The sequence below is a fragment of the Tamandua tetradactyla genome, chromosome 8, assembly GCF_023851605.1.
Source record: "Tamandua tetradactyla isolate mTamTet1 chromosome 8, mTamTet1.pri, whole genome shotgun sequence".
Classification (NCBI taxonomy): domain Eukaryota; kingdom Metazoa; phylum Chordata; class Mammalia; order Pilosa; family Myrmecophagidae; genus Tamandua; species Tamandua tetradactyla.
In genome coordinates this window covers 12,941,534-12,966,079 of record NC_135334.1, presented here as the reverse complement: position 1 = coordinate 12,966,079, position 24,546 = coordinate 12,941,534, and the positions used below count along the sequence as shown (strand labels likewise).

General features: G+C 44.8%; 2 protein-coding genes across 4 annotated transcripts in view; both read right to left on the bottom strand.

Annotated features, from left to right (window-relative positions):
- Positions 1-1,590: 1,590 nt before the first annotated feature.
- On the bottom strand, positions 1,591-9,692 carry ESAM (endothelial cell adhesion molecule). Its single transcript, XM_077112576.1, has 7 exons — positions 9,496-9,692; positions 5,943-6,130; positions 4,656-4,857; positions 4,309-4,464; positions 3,054-3,176; positions 2,645-2,771; positions 1,591-2,406 (listed from the first exon to the last, which is right to left on the bottom strand). The coding sequence occupies exons 1-7, from the start codon at positions 9,563-9,565 to the stop codon at positions 2,091-2,093; spliced, it is 1,182 nt and encodes a 393-aa protein (XP_076968691.1). The 5' UTR covers positions 9,566-9,692; the 3' UTR covers positions 1,591-2,090.
- Positions 9,693-13,535: 3,843 nt separating this feature from the next.
- The window catches only part of MSANTD2 (Myb/SANT DNA binding domain containing 2), a 28,426-nt gene continuing 17,415 nt past the window's right edge, over positions 13,536-24,546 (bottom strand). The window contains exons 2-4 of one of the 3 annotated variants that reach the window (XM_077112572.1): positions 20,273-20,528; positions 18,619-18,679; positions 13,536-15,088 (exon numbers count right to left, since the gene is read on the bottom strand). In XM_077112572.1, coding sequence (XP_076968687.1) covers positions 14,236-15,088; positions 18,619-18,679; positions 20,273-20,528 — 1,170 coding nt within the window. In that variant the 3' untranslated portion in view covers positions 13,536-14,235. Of the gene's footprint in view, positions 15,089-18,618; positions 18,680-20,272; positions 20,529-21,297; positions 24,429-24,546 lie in introns of those variants that run through there. The other 2 variants (XM_077112573.1, XM_077112574.1) reach the window with 2 other exon arrangements.

The window sequence follows — 24,546 nt, the reverse complement described above, 5'->3', positions numbered from 1 at the left end:
GATTGGCAATGCTTTCTTGACCAAAAGGTGAAAAGAAATAAAATAAAATTTCAGGGGTTAAGAGATTTCAAATAGAGCCGAGAGGTCATTCTGAACATTCTCTTATGCAGGTTTTAGCTAAATATGCCAAGCCCCAACTAACAGTGTTTCTGAAAACCCTAGAGAATACCCCAGGCTCTATCTAAGACTCACTGAAAGTTTTAATTATAGGTTTCTTTTTCAGAGACTTAAAGCCTCTTGATTATTCCTGTACCAGATAAACCCTGAAACCTGTAGGTACCAGTCTCTCCAGGAATAACAACCTGTTTCATTTCTCTACCCCATAATTTCAATGCTCCTTTTCAGCATGAAAAAAATTAGAACAGTCATTGCACAGATATCCCTCAAGATTGAGAGAATGATCAAATGAGGAGTAGTTGTACTGAGAAGTTAGGCTTTAACAGATGATTACTACTACTGATTCGTTATACAGATGTTTCTTTTTTCTTTCTATTATATTAGAATAGCCAGAAGGAAATGTTTGAGATTACTAAACTGTAATCCAGCTGCCTTGATCTTTGGTAATGATTGCATAATTGTATCTTGTAGTTATAAAAATCTTATGACTGCCTCTCACTTTTACCCCCTTATCCTATTTTTCAACTTTAGAGTCTTAAGATTGCTAAAGACAGCCCCTTATATTTATTAGTAAAGGGCCTTGAGTCAGTCCAGAACTAACCTACCCCAATTCTAAAACTATCTTGCTAGACGGAGGTGGATCTAACCAAAATTGGCCTGTCCGACATGTGCAGTAGCTTAAACTTTACCCTGTAAGTAACCTATACGTCATTATAATACTAAAAATCACACCTATCATCATATCAAGGCCACCATTTTTTCACATACATTCTGTGACTGAGCATGTAATCAGTCCGCACATGCTCAATAATTAGATCATCCCTAACTTTGTCATCTCAAGCGACTGTGCTCATGATCCTAAAATCTGCCCATTTCTTGATACTGTAAAAATACCAGTATTATGCAGTTTAAGGAGACAGATTTTTAGGCCAATAGGCCATCTAATCTCCTACTTTGCACTTAGCAATAAACTTCTTTCTTTGAAACCCGGTTGTCTCAGGTATTGGTCATTAGAGTACATCAGGCAGAGAACTCACCACAATTGATCAGTATCACAGCTCTCTCCTTTGTAACAAGGTGATCACTGCTGGATGGGTAAGAAGGTGTGTTTAAGAATTCTGTGGTCTGGGAGAGGAGAGCACAAGTCAGGTCCCACTCCCCTGCCCTTGAGGGGGAAGCAAATACATGCATACCCAAGCCATGCACTCAAGCACCCAGCAGAAATGGCACCAAACTCATCCCCTTCCTGTTAGAGTGGGTTAGGGTCTCCTTCGCCTTTGTTCCCCCACTTCTCCACGTGACAGCAAATTATCCTTTTAAAGACTCTGGAAGAGCTATCCTGAGCCTGTAAGCTCTGAGGCTGGGTGCAGAAGCCCTCCTGGCAGAATCTGGGCAGTGGGGCCCATTTTGTATCATCCTGAAACTCAGCTTCTACCCGGAGTCCCAGGTTTGAAAATGCAATTTGTCTCTCACTTTCCATACAAGCACAATGTATCTTTATTGAAATTTGCATGAACAAAAACACACATTTCAAGTTAGTTTAAAGAAATATCTTCTTCATCCCCTGCCCCAACCAAACCAACAGAACAGGCACTATTAATGCAGGGAGCTGGAGCGGGGACAAAGGGTAATGTTAGATAGGGGTGGGGTACAGCACAGGGGGAGTCCCTGGAGGACTCATCGACTGGCAATCCTCACTAGGGTCTTGGAGAGAGCCAATCTCAGCAGCACTCAGCTGTGGTTATGAGGATACAGAGGGGATGGAGACTCTTCCAAATCCCAGGTCCACTTCTCCTTCTACCTCCTAGAAGTTTGGGTCTTGCTGAGACTCAGTTTTCTATCAGTAAAGAAACGTGGGGGCAGAGGATTGGAGGTATGGAAAGTGGCTCCCCTCCCAAGACTCGGATTGTGCTAGGGGTGGCCCCTATGGGAGGAGAGAGATCAGATGGCTTAGTCAAGGAGGGACTGGGCCATCACACCAGTGACCCGGCCTGACTCTGGGCAGGCCCCATCACAGGCACAGCTCCCAGGCGGCTCAGGGCAGAAGAAGAAACCCTACTAGGGCTGGAGGGTGTTGGCTGAGGGTGGGCCTCAGCAGTCCTGGTCAGCCTTGGTGAGGACAAGGCCCGACTGGAGAGGCTGGGCGTGGGGGTCAGTGCACCAGGCCTGGGAGGGCCTTGGGATGACCGGAGGGCTCGTGCTGAGGTGACAGAGGAGAGAGTCCCGTTCTTGGAGATTGTGTCTGAGCCCTTGGGCCAGGGCAGGGTCCGGGGAGCGGCAGCATCCTCCCTAGTTGTCAAAGAAGTAATAGGTGGTAAGCAGTGTGGGTGGGGGATTCTTCTACATGCTTTGTCTTATTCCACCCTCAATCCCCTCCCCCATCTCTCTCTCTCCCTTAAAATCTGCCCAGAGGAATGGAGTTTCAGCCAGTACCTGCCCTTCCCTTCAATGGGATCTGTCTGAATTGCAGGGTTCTATAGGGGAGCTATAGAGAATGCCCACCATGGCAGAAACCAGGGACACTTACTTGATATCATTGGCCGTCTCCTCCAGGGTCTTGCCCTGGCGGTGGTACAAGAGGACCACGCCAGCCAATAGCCCCAGTCCCACCAGGGTGCCCACAACTGCTCCAGCCACCACTGCAGCCTCAGGCCCTAGAAAAGCCTCAGTATCAGAGGGGGTCATCTAGTGATTACCCACCCCTCTCTAACCCCACCACCCCTACTGCCACCATAGATACTCTCTTCTCTGTTAAGAAGAGGAAGGGGTGGCTGTCAAGTAGGAAATAGTCATTCACTAACCAAACATTTGACCAAGACAAGCTCCCTGGCCTATTACAACCAGAGGCCTCAGACGACAGGACTTTTCCCTCTCAAACAGCCCCTGGTCCCTCCACCCCAGTTGACCATGCTTTTTCACACTTACCCCTCACTGACCTGTGCTCACTTCTAGGGTCACGTTGCACTGGGCACTGCCCACCTCGTTGTAGGCATTGCAGATGTACATTCCAGACATGGGGGTGGAGAGGTTTCTGAGGTTTAAAGACCCACGGATGTTATCTGTAGACACAATTCAGCTGTCAGACCAGAGGCCCTCTCCTACACCTCTACCCCACCCACCCAAACCAATCCTGCCCTCTTCTGGAAAGTTCTTTTCAACTCTCTAGGAGACTCAGTTTGTCTGTCCTCTGATGAAGGGAGAGACTGGATCAGCCAGCTTGCTGGCCCTGCTCCTTGCTGCTGAAATGCTAGCTCAGTGCCCCTCCGTTCCCACTCCTCAGTCCTCCTAATCGACATCTGAAAGCAGGCTAAAGAGACAGTGATGCTCAGAAAAACCAAAACAGCATTTTTACTTTTATTTCTGAAAGGCCTTGTGGTGAGAGAAAAAGAACATTGGACTTGGAACTAGAAAACCTGGGTTCCAGAATAGGTCATGTGACTTCAGGCAAGTTACTTGCTATCTCCTGGTCTCTATTTCTTCATCTGTAAAATGGGGATAATGTGACCTGCCTCGTGATTTTGAAAGAATAACATGAAATAGTCATTGTAACATTTAATATTTATCAGCTGCTTACTCTATACCAAAGACTGTTTGAGGTTCTTTATATGTACTAGCTTACTAACATTTCACAACAAACCTATGAGGTATGGAATATTTTAAAGCACATTTTATTAGAAAAATGGCCAAATTAAAAGTAGAGACAAAATGAAAACCCACGTACCCCTACTACCTAGATTCAATTTAACGTTTGCCATACTTATTTCATCTGCTGTGACATTTTAAAGCAAATACTTCAGCATGAATCTTCCAAAAATAAAGACATTGTCCCACATAACCACAATATCATCATCACATCTCACGAATCAGTAAAATTCCCTGAAATCGTCGAGTACTGTCCATATTAAAAATATGCCAGTTTTTCAAATCAGGGATATTGATATCCCCATTTTACAAATGAAGGAATGGAGGCTAAGAGTCATGCAGTTTGTGAGAGACACAGTTGGGATTTGAATGTGGGTAATCCATATGGCCTCTCTATTAGCACAACCCCTGCCTCTGCTCAGCCATTTTGCTTTGCCCCCCTTCCCATATCATCCTTACACTTCTTCCCAGTACCTGCCTCTTCTTTTCCCCCCAAGAGGATAAGATACCTCTTATCCTTCCAAGCCTCAGTCTTTTACGTTTCCTCACCTAAGACCGGTGGAAAGAAAGCCTCGGGGGATGGGGACAGTCTCTCCCACTGGTACTGGGCAGCAGGCTTACTCCTTGGGGACTGGCAGCTCAGGGTCACGTTGGTCCCCACACGGGGCACACCCAGGAGACGGCAGGATGGAGGAGCTGGAGGAACTGGGGGAGGGGAGACAGAATAAAAACTCACATCCAAGGGATCAACAGATCTGGTTTCCTTACCCCCATCCCATACATACAACGATCCCCATCTGCCCCTCCTCCAACCCTTACACTCAGCCACTGGGAAGAGAGACCTGCCCGAGCCCCTGAGGGGGGAGGTGGTATTGGAAAGTGCGCTGCTCACTCACCCAGCACAATGAGTTCTACAGTTTTGCTGTTGAAGCCCCTATTTACGCCTTGACTATCAAACACATTCACAGAACACCTGTAGAATCCAGAGTCCTTCTCCTGGAGACCCTGCAATCGCAGGGACACATTTCGGGAGGGCATGCTGTAGACCAGAGAGATTCTAGGTTTGCTTGTTATAGCTCCATTGACGTACGCCAGCACCTGGGGTGGGAGATAAATGTATCTGCTATACCCAAGGACTCAGCTAATTCCTCTCCTCCAAACTGGCATTCTTCAGATGCCCTGCACCTGCCTCCATCCCTTCTGACCTCTACCAGCTCCCCATCCTGCCTTGACTCTTCAGCCACACTCTCACCACTCTTGGCTCCCCTTCACCAGAACACTTCTTGTTACTCTATTTCCCACTTGGAGTGTTTTAAAAGGTGGTATAATGGGGGTGGGAAAGAGAATGCAAATGGGGGATATGTATGAAAAAATCTTAGATTGCAATCAAGGGTCAATCCAGGCTTTTGTAGAGCCTGAAACTTCTATGACTGTGCCTGGGGGGAGGGGCATTTTTAAGAAAAAGATAAAATATTTATCCTCTTAAGAACAAATGGGGAATGCAAGGGTAGTTCAGTGGTAGAATTCTCGCCTGCCATGCCGGAGACTGGGGTTTGATTCCTGGCCCCTGCATCCTCCCTACTCCCCCAAAAATTCAACAAAAGGTGCTGCAAAAAGGGGATAGTCACATCGGTAGTCACATACGGTATCAAAAACAAAAATAAGAACAGATAACTTTGTGAACACATTTTCCAGGACCTTGGAAGGAGCCAGTGCAAATGAGGGGCTCTGAAAATAAAGTTTCAGTCCCTTCTAGATAAATCCATCTCTGTGTAAAAGTCTGATGCCAGGAAGGAGGGTAGGTGGGAGAATTGTAGGAGGAACCTCCCCCTTGAGCAGCAAGGGTAAAAAGGGGCAGGGAAACAATGAGAATCACTTCAGAAGGAGCTTGTGACTGGACAGTGTTCAAAGCACAGGGAGTGTCAAAAAGAGAAAGACGCACAACCTTGAAAATCTGCGTGAGTTACTTTGACAGTTTCGTGGGTTGGGTTTCTAGGGACCGTTGTGGAAAAAGGGAATTCTTTGCCGAAGCCCCCAAAATCAGAAGGAACACTGACACAGTGAGGACGCTGGCTTTTTTCTGGAACTCCGTCCCTCCTGATTCCCTGGGAATCCCACCCCTTCCACTTCCACTGCGCGGGGTTCAGCTTGCCCTGGCAGAGACGCTTCCTTCCATTCCTCACCTGGTTCAGATCCTTCCCTTCCTGTTCCAAGAACCATTGTACGATGGGTGACTCCCACGGCTGGGCCGAAGACACCTCCCCTTTCAGGATGTACCACGCCGGGAGCACTACTTCCGATCCCTCCACCGCGCTCAACCTGGTCAGACCCGCGGGCACGTGCAGCTCCGGCTGGGCCCGCGACGTGGGCGCTGCGGACAAGGGCCGTGAGGCTTGAGCGCCGAGGGCGGCGAAAGTCGCGCGAACCCCAGGATCCACCTCGCTCGATCTGATCCTGAACGGCCGGAGGCCTGCCCCAGGGACTCTGTCCCGGTGCTCGGCTTTCGACGGCATCAGGGCACACAACAAAACAGCCCCTTGGGTTGGTGGCAGGGACAGAGACAGGGACATATTTTTATGCCTTTATTAGTATCCAGAGACGTAGATTTCTGAGCTCCTATAAGAGGGGGCAGATTTCTAGAGAGCAGGGAATGATATTCAGGAGGAACGGCAGATTTCACACTTTTGACTTTCACCCCACACGGCTCACTTGCTCCCCCAATTTCCCCGAAAGGAATCAAGATCGAGACACGTCGCGGGTAGTAGTTGCCGGGTCCCTCTCTCCTGCTTTCTCACCCGGATGGACAGAGGGGGGTGGGTGCTGCCGGGTGGCGGAGTATACCCACAGCTTCTTCGCAACTGCCGGGAGTAAAGCAGAAGAGACCACAGCGGCCCAGCGCCCAGTCCTGGCCCTGAGACTGCGCGTTTCCCCGCCTCCCGCTCAGTCCCCACCCGCGGCCTTCCCCAGAACAGCGGAGGGTTGAGGCCTTCAAAGCCCTCAAGCGCCCTTCTGGGGACCAGGAAATCTGGGCGGGTCATCTGGGTGAAGATCTCCGGACAATCAAGTACAAAGCTTCTTCTGTACGTGTCACGTTCAGAAAATGGGTTAAGGTGTTGGTTCAAGGAGGGAGCTTTCGGATCAACGCCCACACCGTGGTGTCCACATACAATCACTTTGGGCCCTTCCGGAAGGGGACGGAGCAGCCAGAGTCCTAAGCCGTTTGGGGAATAATCTTGGGCTGTCCTTGGCCCAGCCTGAGGATGCTGCCCCTAGTCCTTGGTCCTGTCAGCCGTCGGCCCTGCAGCAGGAGATGCCACCTGCGTGTGGGGAACCTGCCCTCCGCCCTCCTAGGACCAGGGACCGGTCTCTCCAGGATGCGCGTCACCCTCACCGCTTCCCGCAGCGCGTCTTTACAGAACCCTCACCCCTATTCCTTGGCCTCAGCAGTATCCCCCTTCCCATTTCCTGGCGGGTCCCTGCGGGCCGGGCAGGAAACTTGCGCCTGGTGATAAGCCAGAAGACAATGGAGGGGGGGGCCGCCAGACCGGAGGCTCTAAGGCAAAAACAACCCCCGCCTCAAGGAGCTCTTCACCTCTTGGGGTCCTGTCCGGCTAGCTTTTAGCTATTCGGCTGAGGCCGGGTATGCTCGGAGGCCTGGGAGGCGCTTCCAAGGCCTTTTTGGGGCAACCAGAAACTGAACCTGTCCAGGTCTTGGGAGAGCCGGAGCTTCCCTTGCTGTAGGAGCCCCCAGTGATATCTCGCAGGGGTCCCACTTATTTCACTTTGCAAAACCTAGAGGGGGTGTTAAAAATAGATAGAGAGGACACACTGGGGCCTGGACAAATGCTCCCTGCCGCCAAATCTCCAGTCAGTAACTGGTTGCAGAAGACAGCCCGGATACATCCCAGCCCTTCTAGGTGTCTGCTTGAGGAGGAGCCCCCAAATTGTCGGCCCTTTTCGCTCCCAGGGTGCAGGTGTCCGTTGAGAGAGAAAAAGAGGATGGGTGGATCTGAATGAAGGAGACCAGAGCAGCCCAAGAAAGGGACCCTTCCGGCTCGCCTCCAGATCAGACACAAGCAACAGGCAAGAACCGAAGGAAAGTGAAAATGGGCCCGCTCCCTAGGGCTACTATTTTTAGTCTCTCTCTTGCTATGAGAAACTCCCCCCGAAGGCTTCTCACGCCCCAGGGGCAGCGGCGTTGAGCCGCCTCACTTCGGGAAAGGCCGGGGAGAAGGGCCTAGGAAGAACGCAACGGAGGGAAGTTCGGGAGTGCGTCGGAGTGTCCGCCCCGAGGCCATTTAACTGTCGCATGGCCGGTGGGGGATGGGGGGAGTTCGGCGACACTCCGGGACGACCCCGTGAGGAGGTTGAGCTCTGGCCTTCCATACGACAAACAGATACTCAGAGCTGGGGCAGAAAAAAGAGGTTATGCAGAGGAGTTGCAGATAGCAAACTTGGCTTTTCCTCCCTTGCTTCTGAGATCAACAGTGAGGGTTGGGGGTGGAATGATCAGTGTAGAAGGGAATGTGGAGCTGAGCTTGAGGTTGAAAGAGGGAGGCCGAGAAATTGAGGGATCCTGAAGCAGGCCCACCAAGTCTAGGACAGTCCTTGCTTTGGGGCAGCTGGCAGGGTGCTCTTGAGCCCCACTTTGTCTGCAGACCCTACTATCTCTGCCTCAACACCCTTAGGACAAGGACTAGGTTAAAGAGGACACAGGTGAGAGTTAGGCACTCCCCATCTCTGGAGAATTTCATTCCTTACTAGCCCTTAGGCTCTGGCAGCCTTCAACCTGAAAGAAATGAGGCTTTAAAGTTGACCTCACCCAGAGCACCTTTCACCACCTCTGGGAATCCTTGAAGGGGGGTGGTGGCAAGGCCTGGGAGACAACTGAAACAGCTTAGTTCCAGCTGGGTCCTTCTCGCAGGAGGTAGGTCCTCCTTGGAGTCCTTCATGTCTTCCCCAGGCACTTGCTTCAAAGGAAGTTCCCTTCTGCTCCTCCCTATTTCCCTGCCCCCTTGGCTCTGAGAATCAGTGGGGATGGTGGCCCTCTTGGGGGTTCCAGTTCTGATCCTCTGAGTATTTGAACCCCCTCCCCCATTTCCTGCATCCCAAATGACCTCACGGTGGAGCTTTTGGGGCACCTCCCTTGGTTTCCAGGGCAGGAAGCAGAGGGAGGGACCAAGCGGGAGGATCCAGTTTGGGGAACAAACTTGAAGTCCAAGTGTCTCAGTTCCTCAAGGAAAGCGTCAATTCCGGGGACTGAGGAATCCCCCGGTGGTTCTTGCGCATCTGCTTGTGTGTGGGGAGGGTGGTGGGGGGGGATGGGTGGGAGGGGGAGAGGTTGGAGTTAAGTCCTTAAGCAGTTTAGCCGGTGTCTCATCCAGCAGCTCAGCTCATCCATCCGGCTCTGCTGAAATTGGGGGCTTAGTGGGGGTAAGACGCGGTCCTGATAACTCGCCCTAGAGGTATTGGGGCCTATTGCAGTGACGCCCCTCCGCCCCCAAAACGCCGCTCCCCAACTGAGAGCTGACCCTGCTGCGTTCCGGCTGTGGCGGAAGAGCGGTCAGCTCCAACCGGTGATGTACTGGGGAGGAGGCGGGAGGGGGTGGCGGAGGCGGGAGTCCGTCCGCTTGAGATCTTCACAGTGTCTAAAGCCATCACCCTAGGGTCCAGATTCACGAGTGTCTCAACCGCTACCCCATCCCAAGTCCCCTCCTGGTGCCGAGTTTCACTCACCGAGGGTGCTCAGCCCAGCGAACAAAAACCACAGCACGTTGAACGTCGGGGATCCGGGCAGGTAAACCATAGCTCTCCCTGGTGCTCTTGGACGCACGGACCGACAGGTGCCGAGGCTGCGCGACAGCCGGGGCGCGGGGGCGCGGGAGCCGGGCGGCGGACACCAAGAGCCGCTCCAGCCTGAGTCTATGTGTGTGTGTGTGTGTGTGTGTGTATGTGTGCCGGGGTGGGGTAGGGACCGACAGGGACAGGGGGCGGGGCATTCGAGGGGCGGAGAGGTCGCCGTCCTGCCCGGGCCCGGCGCGGGTGACCCGCCGCTGGGGGGTGCAGGCCGCTCCTAGCGCTCCGGCCGTCGGGATCCTACTGCTTCTGCCTGGGTAGGGTAAGGGTAGGGTCGGGTGAGTCAAGGTGCTTGCGCGGGTCGCTGAGGGGCCGTGGGGGTAACGAGGGGACTAGGAGCGGATTGATTATCCGACGTCCAGATGCTGCCGGTGCTGGACAACCTAACAAGTCCCTGGCTCCGGCCGGAATAACCCACGTTGGACTTGCAGTACAGCGTCTACTGCCTAACCAGAGCCGCCCTCCTGGAGAAGGAGAGGGGGCCACATTCCCCCGAGGCCACTGGACTCCGCAGTGGGAGATGTCGGGGTGGGGTGGGGTCGGCGCGGCAGGAAAGGCCGGGTCGGCCCGGCGGGACCCTCTGTCCGGTCGGATTCAACTGCTTTCAGCCCAGGGCGAGGGGCGGGCCAGGCAGAGAGGAAGCCGAGAAGGGGGAACCTGCACCCAAGCGCTCTTGGATGAAAAATTATCGTCCACCTCCAGCACCCCGGGAGCACTCAGGCTGCGCTTGAGGAAGTCGAGGCAGATGCGGACTCGCCAGCGCCGCAGGGGGCCACAGGGACCGGCTTCACCAGTTTTGTGAGTTCTCTGTAGAGACCCCAAGCGAAGGCCCGAGGACTACTCGGTTCTTGTGCCTCGTACCCCGAGCAGGGAAGAGATTGGCTCAAGGTAACCCCAGGAGCTGGGCAGGAAACTGAGGAAATGCGAGTCCTGTTCCCAGCCTCTCCCAGCGAAAAGCACGGCTTACGTGCCTCGTGTGGACTGGGGAAGGAGGGGGCGGCTGCGGGAAAGGGCAGACAGAACGAAGTCCCTCAATTTCTTCCTTATTCCCTGGGGGGTATCTTCGCTGCCTTCCATCCCTGCTGTCAACGGCTCAGGGCAGCTCTGATCCTTTAATTCCCGGGACTAGATCTTGTTCGCAGCGAGTTTAATTTAACCGCCCCCTCCCCCCGCCGGTGGAGCACAAGGCATCTCTGCGCCCTCTGGCGGCGGCTGCTCGCACCAGAGCTGCATGCACCTGTTCTTGTTCCTCAGTCCAGCAGACAAAAAACAAAAACAAAAACAAAAAAAAACAACGAAAAAAGGATGCTTCAAAACATCCAGGCTCAGCTCAACCAACTAGCAAAGGTCACCGAGAGTAGAAAGCATAGCAACGAATTCCTGGCGCTGTCCGCTCCGGGTGGCAGAACTGAGAAGAAAAGCAGCCAGGCCTACTGGATTCCATTTATCCGGTAGTTGTGCTCTTCGACTTAACAGTGTATGGTCTTTGTGCCACTGTTGCACAAGGTCTGTTTCCCAGTACTCACAGACCCTCTCAGCGGTCTTTTCCTAGGGAGACGTTCCTGGCTTCTCTTCAAATAGCTGCCATGCAGTGGCTTTGAGAAATGCCTATGTAAACACTAGACTGCTCTGCTCGCGCAAACCCTGGGATCTAACACTGGCAGCTCAGTGGCAGCAAAGGCCAGAGGAATAGGGAGCTCGCAGTCTCATATCCTTAGGCAGGGACCTATAAACTAGGAGTACTCAAATAGATTGGGGGTGGGGTGGGGAATTATCATACTCAAAGTCTTCTCGGCTGTAGCTTACGCCTTTGTTTCTAGGTTAGTTAAGGGACCCCAAATAAGTAACTCCTTCCAAGAAAGGCAGTACACAGTCTTTTGGTTGTAATCCAGAAACAGCAAGGCATTTAATTACAAGTCTGAACTTATCCCTGTTAAATGCTACATAAGGTAAAACCTCAGCATTCACCTGCTATAGCAACTTTTCCTTCAGAATTTTGGTCCCAAATAATTTGCAACCAAAGATCTGTAGGAAGTAAATGTCTCCATGTCCCTTCAGGACTTGTTTACTGTCCACCCCCCAATCAAAGAATTGTCTTCATTATCTCCATTCCAACCACCCATTTCCCCTGACCTTGAGGCAGACAAATGGTAGAAGTTAGCAGAGTAACTCCATTACTTTCTGAAAGATTTCCCAAGATGCATCTTAAGGTGGCCACTGTTCTCTTCCCTTCTGTCAAATAAGAATGTTGGCACAGATGACTTGAGTGACCTGGGAATTGCTTACATAAATGTGACATGTACAAGAACTGTAATCATAATTTCATGTTAGAAATTTGCAGGTAGTTAGCATTTTTCCCCAAATCATACATTGTATCTCTAAAGTCTTCTTGAATACTGCTTCTTAGGCTTGAATATAGTGTCACCACCACCCACCTCCAGTGAGTTTTATGGCCTCATTAAGGTCTAAACGGGCCATTCTTTGCTTTCGGCAATGCTCATATTTAGTTATCTGAAAACTAAATATTTCAGTTGCTGCCCTTTATTCTAGATTGTTCTGGCTGAAAACACTGAATAGATTTCAGCAAGCTACTTTCTTTCCATCCTCCATTTCCCAATGCTCAGCTTTGTCTTCTTTCCCCCACCCCTCACCTCACTCCATTGCAAGCTAAATGGTGAAAACACACTGGGTCTAGTCTTTGCCATCTCCGTGTTTCTCAAAGTGGTCTAGCAGTGGCCCATCGTCAGTAATGTGAAGTAGATCTAAAACATCCTCACACAATGTTTCCAAATGCTCTGACCCAGCCAAGTAAATAATGGCAATGGGAAGTAGGATGGAGAAAAAAAATGTGTCAAGCATAATGTTTTGGGGTTGGTCAGTGGCAAAGTTTGGGGGATGCCATGTAATACTCCTGGTAATGCTCTATTTCCTATAGCACTGAATGCTATGAGATTATTGCTACAAGATGGTTAATGGAGCCTCAGCTTTAGGATTTCAATTCCAAGTTCAAAAGAGGAATTCATGAGAATTTCCTAATGTCTGTGCCTACAGATTGTGCCCAGGGATGAGAGGTGCTATACTCAAACATCCTCACAATACTTACACTCTCCCTGAACTAGCACCCGATATTCACATGAGAAAACAGCTTACTCTACAAACCCAGACTCAACTGGCATAAACGAAAGTCATCCCATTGGTTATATCCTCGCACCATTAGAAAAATAAGCATCAACCAACCAAGAGGCATCAGAATTGAGAAATAAAATAGCTAGTTTAGGACCATTCAAAATGTGGAAAAGAAAAGAATATTTTCTAAAATCGTAAAACTTTTGTCTTTGATAGTATAGAAAAACGGAGAATTATAGCTCTTCCCTGGATTTGCAGCCCATTTTAAGTGGAGCACCTGAGAGATTCTGGGGAATCATTAGAGATAAATAACCAATCTAATAAGTTCCCACTGTGAGACAAAAGTGATCCTCGATTATCCTACCAGTAAGCCGTACTTAGCTGAGAGCATTAGTTAACCCATTAGAAATCTTTGAATGATCCAAATATATTTATCTTCCTGATGGGCTTGATACCTTCCAAATTCCAATCCCATTGATCACTTTTAAAAACAAGTCATGTTTCTATCAGTTCCTCTCTTTCCTTTCTAGACATAGAATGATGACATCTATTTTCCACTTTTTATCCTTCAGAGTTACCTCTGATGATTGAATGTAAAGATGAGGAATGAAAGCCTCTTACAAATTCAGGAGTATCCTATCATTTTTTAAAAAGAATATACAAAATGAGATGTCCAGTGACCTTTGGTCATCTGCCAAGTAGTAATGACGTTGATTAGTGAGGTATAGAGAGAAAGGAGGTGAAGATGCTCTGTTCTGTTCGTTCTTAGTAGTGAAATCAGAACACAGTCCCCGAAAAAGTTCAACTAGTACGTCAAGAGGTCAGGTATTACTTTAATATATATATATTTTTAAAAAGTTTAAATGGCAACACAACCATAAAGTGGGTACATCACAGAAACAAAGGTCTTTGCAGGCAACACTGATTGGAAATAGCAAAACACTTGGTTGTGAAAAAATGGAACCCTAAATTATATACAATAGCTAAGGGTGATATTGAAAAACAGTCTTATTTAATGTGACTCAAGATTTAACTTGCCATTATCTATTGCTTATTTATTCAGGGTTGTAAATAACACATATAGAGAGACATGAAGTTATGTGTAAAAATGAAACCTTGTGAAAAAAATACAATTTTTCAATTTCATATGAAACTCAAAGTATAAGTTTTGTCCAATATGGAATGTACCTACATTTGTTTATATTAGGGCTCTAAAATCGTTTTAAAAATTGTCTTTTTGTTTTTAAAAAAGAAATAGCTGGCCCACCATGCAAGTTCATTGAATATCTTGCTTGCTCAAAATGAGCATTTTCAGGTAAGGTCTGTTTGTTCTTCCCAAAGTTTACTGTGAATCCTTATAAGTTGTACTGGCCCAATTGTGGAAAGTCAGTTTCCTTGAAAAGTCTGATGGCAGCATCTGGATGAGGGATACGCTGGGCAATGGGGAGTGAGTAGAGGGAGGGAAGAGCCCAAAATCCTTATGAAGGATAACTTTCAGTTGTTAAATTTTAAGGGGTATCCAATGGCTTTTTCCAGGCACTCAACTAAAGAGCCAGCGGAAAGAAAATCCCTCTCTACTTCCACAAATTTGATATAGATGGATTTGGGGGAAATTCCGGGATCCACGATACAGTTCTGAGACAAAAACCCATTAATACCAACCCAATCTTTGCTAAAGGTTTTGGTATTAGCTTGGAAATGTAAAAATAAGCATTGCTGTAAAGTCCTGACCTCAGCAATTCCGAGGTAGCAATAGATAATTCGGGTGGGTTCCATTTCCACCTGTAATGAGGCTTGTGCTGAAAGGGCTTCCAGGTCAACCCGGCCCTCCTTTCCTGGGTCCAGGGAACGCCGCTCCATGTGGGGTGAGAGGGGCCTCTCAATACATTCTTCATAGCCAATGGCATAAAGACCTGGGCTTTTAGGAATGCCTCCTGGTAATAAATACTGAACGACGTTTCCACCAGTTGGTTTGGAGTGGGCGATGGGTATCCAGTCAATTTCCATGTGCAGCTCCAGGCACCTGGCTTCACTAATAGTGATCTCTAAGAATTTGTAGTAAACATTTTTCCAGTTCATCTTCTGCACTCGGGTCATAATGATCCGTCCTTCGGGCTTTTCCGAGTTGAAGTATTCCCGAAGTCGCTTGCCAAGGGGAACCTGGGAGCTGATCTCAGCATAATGATAACGGATATCCTCTTTCCAACGGGTATTATAACCAATTCCAAAAATGGCCAGTTTATTAGAAAGATGGAGCCTTGAAAAGTCTGTCCAGCTCTGAAACAGTTCCCATTTCAACTGTACGGATTCCAAAATCTGTACAATATTCTGCATGATGTCTCTCTTCCTAGAAAGAGAAATAAAAATCAAATTCTTCAAGTGTCTAGATCAGCACCATCCAACAGAACTTTCTGCAACGACTGAATGTTCTACATCTGCACCATCCAATACAGTGTCCACTGGTACTTAATATGTGGCTAGGGGGAGTAAGGTATTAGATTCTCTACTTTATTTTATTTTAAACTGAATTTAAATAGCCATATGTAACCTGTGCCTACCATATTGGAGAGTGAAGACCTAAATAATCATGGTGTATATCTGAGAATCACCTGCCCCTAAGAAGCTTCTAGGAATCAATGATAAACTGTTTTCTATTATTTCTATAGTTTGGCTATATCAAGCTTTGTAAATGTTGATACACAAAACCCAAGATTTCAGAAACCCAAGGAGCATGGATATTTTAAAGTGGCTACTATAATACATAGTAATGAGGGCCTTTAGACCTAACTCCCAAAAGAAGGTGAAGGTTGCTATATTCAGAAAGGCATTTAGTGCCACTTAATTAACAGCTTAATATCTAACCCAGAAATTCAGAGAATTCAATATATTTTGACCCCTACCTGCTTGTAGGAAAATGTACAACAGATTATAACTCATGACCTGATGTAAAAACAAAATGACATTTTCTTCTGTTTGTCTGAAATTCATCACTACTTTCCAATTTAAAAGCACTATCAATTCAGCACAGAATTAAAATCTGAGAATTCAGATGGAGAATGTCCATAATAGGCTGGGGTTTTAAGAGAGAAAGACTACATGATTTTTCTGTAAACCTATAACTGCTCTAATAAAAAAAGAAATTAAAACAACAACAAAAAAGAGAAAGATTCAAGATAATGAGTTGAAACTGTCCCAAAAATCCTTTATAAAGTGAAGCAAAAATATAGAAATGATTTCAATTTTGATTTGTTTGTATAATTAACAGAGTAGGCAGGGAAATTTTTGCTTCACGTGCTATTTAACCTACAAAATTGAAATGCATACTTCATGATGACTGGTCAAGGAGGATATATTATCATAATTTTTTTCTCAGTTATGGAAAAACTTTGATATTGGAAGATTACAGTTTGTTAAAAATCACCTTAGCAACAAACGATTATACTCTACATCAATTATAGGTTTAACTTACAAAAATACTCAGTTACCACACACATACAATCAAGCAAAAGTAAGAAAAGAGGGTGAACATGCTGGTTTGCTAACAGCTTCTTAGAAAGAGGCTTTGGAAGGTAACAGATCTTCTGAGAATTTCCTATTAAATTCTCATACTGCTTAAAGGAGGAGTTTTTGGAGCACTCCGGGGAATCTTCCATACAGCCACCCTCCATCAGTCCTCTTGTTCTTTGACATTTTCTTTGTAGAATGAAAAAGAGTTAGAGTTTTGCTATCAGCTGCTTCTTGGAGTAAAACACTGCCCTGACTTACCCTCTACTTTTTTTTTTTATCTTAACAGCTTTTCAAATATCAGAATGGCCATCTAGATGAGATTCCTGCCTCACTGGGGAATCACCTACCTACTGAGAGGACAAAAAGGCACTTGGTGATGACCACTTTTTTAGTACTTGGATTGTGATGCTTGTGAGGCTCTGACATAGGACTATGCTTCTCATTGGTCAACACTTCAAAGAAAAGTTATCTTTCATAGTCTTTCTTTGTCCACCTTTGATATGAGTTTTACTGATCTCAAGGAGGACTAAGGTAAGGAGTTGGGATGGAGGACACAGATTTTTGTCTGTTTGCTCACTGATATATCTCAATGCCTGACTTACTGTAGGCACTTCATAAATAAATGTTGAGTAAACAAGCAGGTAGAGTGGCCCTTCTTCATGGACAAGGGATAGTGTATTTTACTACTGATTTTGTCAGCTAATTCTGGCTAATCCCACCTACACCTCCAGAGGTAAAAATCCAATTATCCAAATGAAGTGATTTTATTCAGCACAGCCATGGCCCTAAACCATTATTAATGCTATAGTCAGAACCTTCAAGGAACAGTTCTGAAGGAACCACTGGACTGGAAAATAAATAACCTCCAGGAACTTCTTCAAAATTTCTTCACTGAGTAAGTCGAAACCTTGAGAGGAGGCAGAACAGGAGGTTTCTGTAGAGCCTGTCCATTTTCTGCTCTCCTGATCTGATCTCAGCCTAAAGCTCCTTGGGCTCATGACTCATATCAGCTTTTTGACATCATGGAACATTAATAAAAACCAGACCCAGTTATTTAAACAGTTCCAGGACTGGAGTTCCTGGTTTCTCGAGTTTCAACCTCAGCAAAAGTTCAAGTGTTTGAGGATATTTTCAATTCTGTGAAGTTTATGCCCAGTTACTTCAACTGCAGGACCTCCCCTGTAGGTTCAGGTCCTGAGCAGCTAAAGGGAGAGTGGGACACTATAATGAAGGAGCTAGAGGCATTTTTAGGGAATAGAGGTTCAAAGGTAAGGAGTTGTAAAAACTCATTTTCTTAAATAGAAAAGTTCCCCTCTTTTGGGAAATTCTGAGTCACAATCTTAAGAGACCTCCTTCTGAGAACAGATGGCCTCAAACTTACTGATTTGACTAATAAACTTTTTTTTTTGAGGGACAGGATAATGGTTGCAATTTGGGAGATGACCCTTTGATCCCTGAACTTTCTGCCTCCTCAGACATGGAATTAGCTGGCACTGGGAGTTCTTTGGTTACCAAGAGGTACTCTACCAAAAGTTAACAAGCATTTGAAAAGGGGGATATGGGGTGACGGTGTTGGTCTTGGTGGTTTGCTGAATGAAAAGACTAATGTTTCTTCATTGCCCTGCTTGCTATTAGTCTTTTCACCTTGCTTCTTCCCCTTTATGCCCCTCCACCATGTCTCAAACATCAAGAACTCATGTGTAGAATGAAGTATAAGAAGTATACAAGTGGGTGCTCTAAACACTCCAGGGTTACAGGTGAAAAAAATGGTGTTCTTCCCCCTAAATTTATCTTTTAACATATTATCTTCAATAATTAGATTTACTCAGGGACTAACTTAAAGCTTTTAAAAAGAACCACAAACAGAACATCACTGGTAACTCAGAGATCTGTGATGTCCTTACAAAAGAGATGATGCTTAACTCTTAGAGGGAAGATGAGGTGATGCAGGCCAATGGAAGGACCCCGTCCCTGTATGAACAGGTCATCAGTGACCTTGCTTTTTGATTCCCAAATGTAATACTATAAGGAATTAAAGTGTCCTTTTGGCCCTCCTTTCATTTCACCTAAACTCAGGGCACTGGGATTCATCTTTAAACTTTATTTAAACATCCAGGGCTCCACACACACATACAGGCAAATGGCATAAACATACTTAGTTTCATGTATACATTAAAATTCCAACATCTTACGTTAACCACTGGAAAACTTAGGCTAAGCATATGAGAGAGAATGAATAGACTTCTTCTTCAGTGGTGTGGCTAGAACTTCCCTGGCGTCTCTAAATGATAGCAGTGATTTGCTGAATCCTCTCAACAGTCCTTAAACTTAGGCCAATATGCTCTGTGGAAAAGTGAAACTTCTACTTACTGTGCTTCTTCAGAAGACTCTTGTTTTATTTTTAATGTTCTCTTTGTGACAGGTATTTCATCTGAAAAGCAAAGTTTTTGAAACAAATTATATCTTCCTAGGTGTTGGCATACATTTATGTAGATAAGTACTGTTTACTGCTCATTCTATACTTTCTAATGTGGGGCCTCAATTCTATTGTCGAACACTCTCCAATGCCAAATCTATAAATATAACATATAATGAGATGCATACATTTAGATGCAAGATCAGAAACCAGCTCCACATGTATAAAATTCTTCAAGGTCACCAGCGGATTTCTAGCTAGGAGCTTAAAGCTTAATTTCACTGCAAACATGATTTTAAAAGAATACGAATGAAAATAATTCTGTTCAATTTAGATTTGCCATGTAGGTTTTACAGAGCAATTATTCCCCCAATGTTGGAATCAGCAAAGTCTGCAGCTATATATCTTATCATTTTTTCCCAAAGGAAAAAATGGAGTTTTTTTTCCTAACCCACTAGGTTAGTGACCTAACCCACTAGGGCAAATCCAGAGTTATAGGATGCTAAAATAATTTAGAATTATTACTATTTTGAAATTAAGAGGTGGTTAGAAATCAATTAGCATCTGTACTTTTCATTCTTCCAATCGTTAAGCTTTTTTCTTAGTTTTATAGTCTTTTTCAATATTTGAAAGATTTTTTAAAAAACATTATTCTTAAGGAATATATTAGCATTCAATCATTTTTCTTTTGAATTAACAGAAATTCTGTAAATTTCTCAAACATCAGGAAATCTTTAACCCAGTCCCAATGGACTTTTAAGTTAGGGAAGCACATTTATATTGCCAATCCTACTGGCACTTCCTCAGGATTGTCTGGGTGCTTCACTAGGGAGTAAGAATATTTACTTATGAGTGAGCACTCATCCTACAGCTTGCTTTTAATGTACAATGAATGGCTTCTGAAGAATCTTGATTAGTAGGTTCAAACTATGAAAATCAAAATTGGAGCATTTAATGCCAAAAGAGACAGACAAAAAAACTACACATACTCTCTTAATTAGGCCTACAAGTTTAGATTTGATGGATAGGAGTTTTATTTTCTATTGTTAAGTCCGGTGACTGTGTAGGAATACTCCAGCCACTGCCAAGGTGGGGTCACTTAAGAAGGCAGAAGGAATATGATCCCTGATAAAGTTCAAATCTCAGCTCTTTTCAAGATAAATAGCGTTTTCCCCTCTTTTTTTGTTCAGACTTAAGTGTGGTAGGGGACTATTCCCAAATCTCAAACAGAAAAGAAAGTACTGGGGATGAAGGGAGAAAAAGATTCATCTTTGGCAGATGGGCCAAGAGTCAATACTCTTGGAAGTCATTTTAGAACCAGAAGGCGCAGGATATTTAGAACTGCACAGGACTGAATCACTGAGCTTCAGAAGGAGGAAATCTTAGGTGTCTTTAGAGGTCTTGCTGGTACTCAAATCATGAAATGACCAATACCAAGCACTAGTTGGCAGTTAAAGGCCACACCAAGGACGCCCACAGTGCCCTGAAGAGACTGAGTGCCTTGAGATGACAATGTGAGCTACAGGTATCAGTGTTGGTGCACATATACAGGTATATATATTCATACATATATATACAGGCAAGTATTACACACATTGGCTTTCTTACCCAATTCCTGATCTGTTGGATAGCCATGGAGATCCTGACTGTGGTTTCCCCAGTCCTCCTGTGAATACTCCTCCATAGTGCTGCCATCTGACTCCAGCTCCTGGTACAAGCCACTACTGTTAATAAGTACAGGCTGGCAGGGCTGAGCATCCCATCCTCCCTGACCAAACACCTGTTCCAACTGTTCAAATGTGTAACTGCTCTTTCTTTTCCCAACACCATGTTCTTTCACCCGACTGTAACACCTGCGAAGGGTCTAAGACACAAAGTCTTTTGTTATTCCTTTAAAGCTGTACTTCCTCTTCCAGGTATGGACCACAGATATTAATTACTATTAGACAGACACAGACAGACAAACATAGACACATTGTTACAGGAATGCTAGATTTCAAATTCATTATTATATTAGAAAAAAATTACTAATTTTAGCATTTATTCAAACATGTTATAATTCAAACAATTATTTTGCAATCAATTATCCATTAAACAACAAAAAAAAACATTACAACATTATTGCATGTACCCCATACACATATTTTTATACCCCCACCCCAATTTAAAAAGAATAAGGGGAGGGGGAAAAAAAAACAAGAAATACCAGCCAGCCAATAGGATGCACACCTGCCACAGAAGAGAGAGAGCTGCTATTGTGCTCAGAATTTGGAAAAAGTGAGGGAAGGGAGGACAGAAAGAAGAATTCCCCAAAGCAAAGAATATAACCTTCCTTATTCCTGATTAAGAAAGAATTCAGGATAAAAACAATTGCCTAAACTGATTAGCTAGTAAAACATATTATTTACATGGTCCATAATCCTTACTAACTCTGTCTTTGGGGAAACTGCTAAGGTTTAAAATGAAGATCAAATCAGTAATGCTACAAATTCCCAGTCTCAAATATCAACTATCAAGAAACAGTACCCTAATACTTCTGCCTAAAAGTTAGCCAATAATGCTCTTCTATTCTACCAACTCAAACTGCCAGCTAAACAATCCAACAAATGAGGTCAAGCATACTTTTTTTTGGGGGGGGGGGGAGAGAAGGGGAGAGTGTTATTTCACTTCGTTTACTGCCAGTATGGCACACAGCAAATATCATTATGCAAGTCCACAGATAAATCCTGGATAATTTTATTATCTTGTAAAATCCTTCAATTTCCTTCATAGTCTTTGTTTCTAACGCACATTTCTGATTACTAGCCCGGGCTCCTGAGTTTAATGGTACACTGTATGCTATCTTATATACTTAAAAGATAAATCAAGGACTTGGTCCCAGCTTCCAAATTTAGTAATTTGGTTTGGTTACATTCATAGACTGTATCCCATCTCTGCCTCCGTTTGTTCCTGCTAATCTCCCTTCTGCTTTACTGGGTTTCACACTAAGAATTTTCTTGAGATACAAGACCCCTTTTCCCTGGTGGTTCCCAAATACTTTCTTCTCAACTGTGTAAAACTGAGTCACTGCAGACTTAATTTATAGGCATTGGTCAGACTGGAAATTTCTCCTATACATGAGGTTACCTTCCGTAAGCCAATATATTATCTGTTCTTGGCAAATCAAAACAACTCTTCATAATCTTTACAGAGCCTCCATGAAAGTTCAGTATCTTTAAATCACAGCTGACAAACTACAAGACACTCTGTTGAATACTTTGCAAATCTCTCCCTTGAGGTCAGAAATCCAGTTGGACACAAGAAACAATAAAAGTTTGGTATATATGATGATCTTCTCAGACATAAGCAGAGCAACGACATAGTCACCCCACCCTAAAGCCAGCAGACCTAACTCCTGCCTAAGCACCTGCTTCATTCTCCCTTTCTTAAGATCTCTTCTGGGCCTCAAATCATGCTTTAAAGACTGAGGTTTTGGTAATATACTTTTAAAAACAGCATTCCTTCCTTCTCTTTATAAGGTTGGTCACAACTACATAAAACTTCATAGAACAAACCAGAAACACAAAACTTGGGATAAGTGTGTTATGGGCAAACCTTCCAATGGCAGGAAACAAATGCCTGCAGCAGATCTCATTTGACTCTCCACATATTTCCCTTTCCCAGTGCCCTCTGCCCTTGTTGCAGGGACTGGAATTTGCATTGCAAACATCCCCTGCCAATTTATTTTTATCTCACAATGCCTAGTTTCTGCCTCCAAGAACACCCCAACCACTCTTTTCAGCTCCTCCAAGGACCGTAAATGGAGAGGCCTGACCATGCTTCTTTCACCCTTCTGAGGCCATAAATGGAGATGGAAACCATGCCATTGGTCCCTACTTACTGGCTGCCTAGAGAAAAGTACACAGCCCACAAATGCCCAGCCGACTTGTCTCTGTCATTGAGGGTAACTTCAGAAGTCAAGGATAAAACTAAGGTTCCTTTGAAGCAAGGTGCTTTAGAAAGCACACCTGTTAGGAAGTGACACAGGCATTATAAGCAAAGCCTTAAATCTTTGACAATGTTCATGGTGGAAAACCACAGAAAAGACTCTTGCTTTCTTTGAAACCACCAGGTTGAACCTAAAATTTTACTGGCCTTGTGCAATTGTGAAGGAGGAAACTAGCAATATCTAATAGTAAGAGATATGTGGAAGAATAGGCAGGTGATATACTTTGTATTTCACCAAAAAAGGCTCATAGTTCTTGCCACCACTTATTTTGTGGTGTACTTCTGTAATACACTTTCATAGCATAATATTCTGAAATGTAAAAGATCTGTTAGATGTCTGAATAAAAGATATTTGGTAACTTCAAAATCCGCCTGATAGGAATTTGGTATACTGAAATAATATTAAAAGATTTCCAAATTGATTTTAACTCTCTCAAGGCATAAATACATCTAAGAGGTACTTCCTGGGTTTAGTAAAGACCACAAATCCATGCAGAAACTGTTTAAAGGAGACACACCAACTGAGATAGAAAAAAAAGTAAAACTCCAAACATCAGCTTTGCTATTGCTATAAGAAACACTGGGATTTAGTTAAACTTGAGGGAGTTTAAAAATGGATAAGAAGGACATACGGAGATCTTCCAATTCTTATCCTTAATAAATCAGAAAAGGTTATACTTTCCGCACTCCAAATGATTAACCAAAGCATGTAATTAAAACACTGTGAGTCAACAATCCTAAATAAACAACTTGAAAACCTACTCTAAATCTGAAATTAAAATAATGCTCCAGAATCTAAGAAAAATGAAGTCTCATCTCCCATCCGAAGACAGCTATACAAACCCAGTACAAACTTCAATTTGGCTATCTTGAAGAACCATGTCCTATTCAATACAAACACCTTATTTCCCTTCCTTTCCCCTTTATGTCACTCATCTTAGAAATTTATACTAACTTAAGCTCCCAAATATACATATATATTTAAAATTATGATCTCAGAGGGAAAAGAATATCTTTGAATTATTAAAGACTACTCTATTCATACTTAGGAATAATAATACTTCCCTTATTGTCAGATATCTCTAGGTAACTGATAATATCTTATTGTCTCCTTCCTATCAGAAAAGCTGTGAGATAATACTATACCTTGAATGAGGGCACAGGGATAGAGATCAAAAGAAATCAAGAAAATCTGAACAGAAGAACTAAAGTATAGGTTACTACTTGATCAGGTGGTCAAATCAGAGGAGTTCTTGGTATTTCGAAATGTCAGGTGAATGCTTACTAAATCCACCATTCCAAGTATTTAATGACCATAAAAGGAAAAGAACCAGAGAAGAGACTTGAAAGATGTCCCATTGCCAAAGCAGAGAGATAAATAAGATGGCTGACAACTGATAATTTATAGGACAGAGATTTGCCAAAGTTTTAGGATTAGAGTGAAAGGAAATGAGAGAATAAGAAGATGACATTCATTGTGGATGAATGTAAGGGGAATCTATGGGGGTGGGGGAACGCAGGTAAACAAAGGCAGGAGTTTTAGATTGGCAGGATTTGGGGTTTAACGGCAGCAATGCAGAGAAAGACCCAGGGATACAGTACACGTAACATTAAATACAGTGCACAATGCAGCTATCTTGCCAAAGTAAGTAAATCCAGTATTGGGTTGTTTAAGCAGAGGAATCACATGTAAGCTATGAAGGTGGCTCTTCCTCTCTATTCAGCACCGGTGAGGCCACAGCTGGAGCACAGCATTCAGTTCTGGGCATCGAACCAGCTACAAGAGAGGGAAATTGTAGAGTTCAGAAAAGGGCAAATAAAATAATGAAAGGCTTGGAAAATAAGATCTATAAGTAGGGCCAGTGGTTTCATCAAAATCCTTCCTAACATCTTAT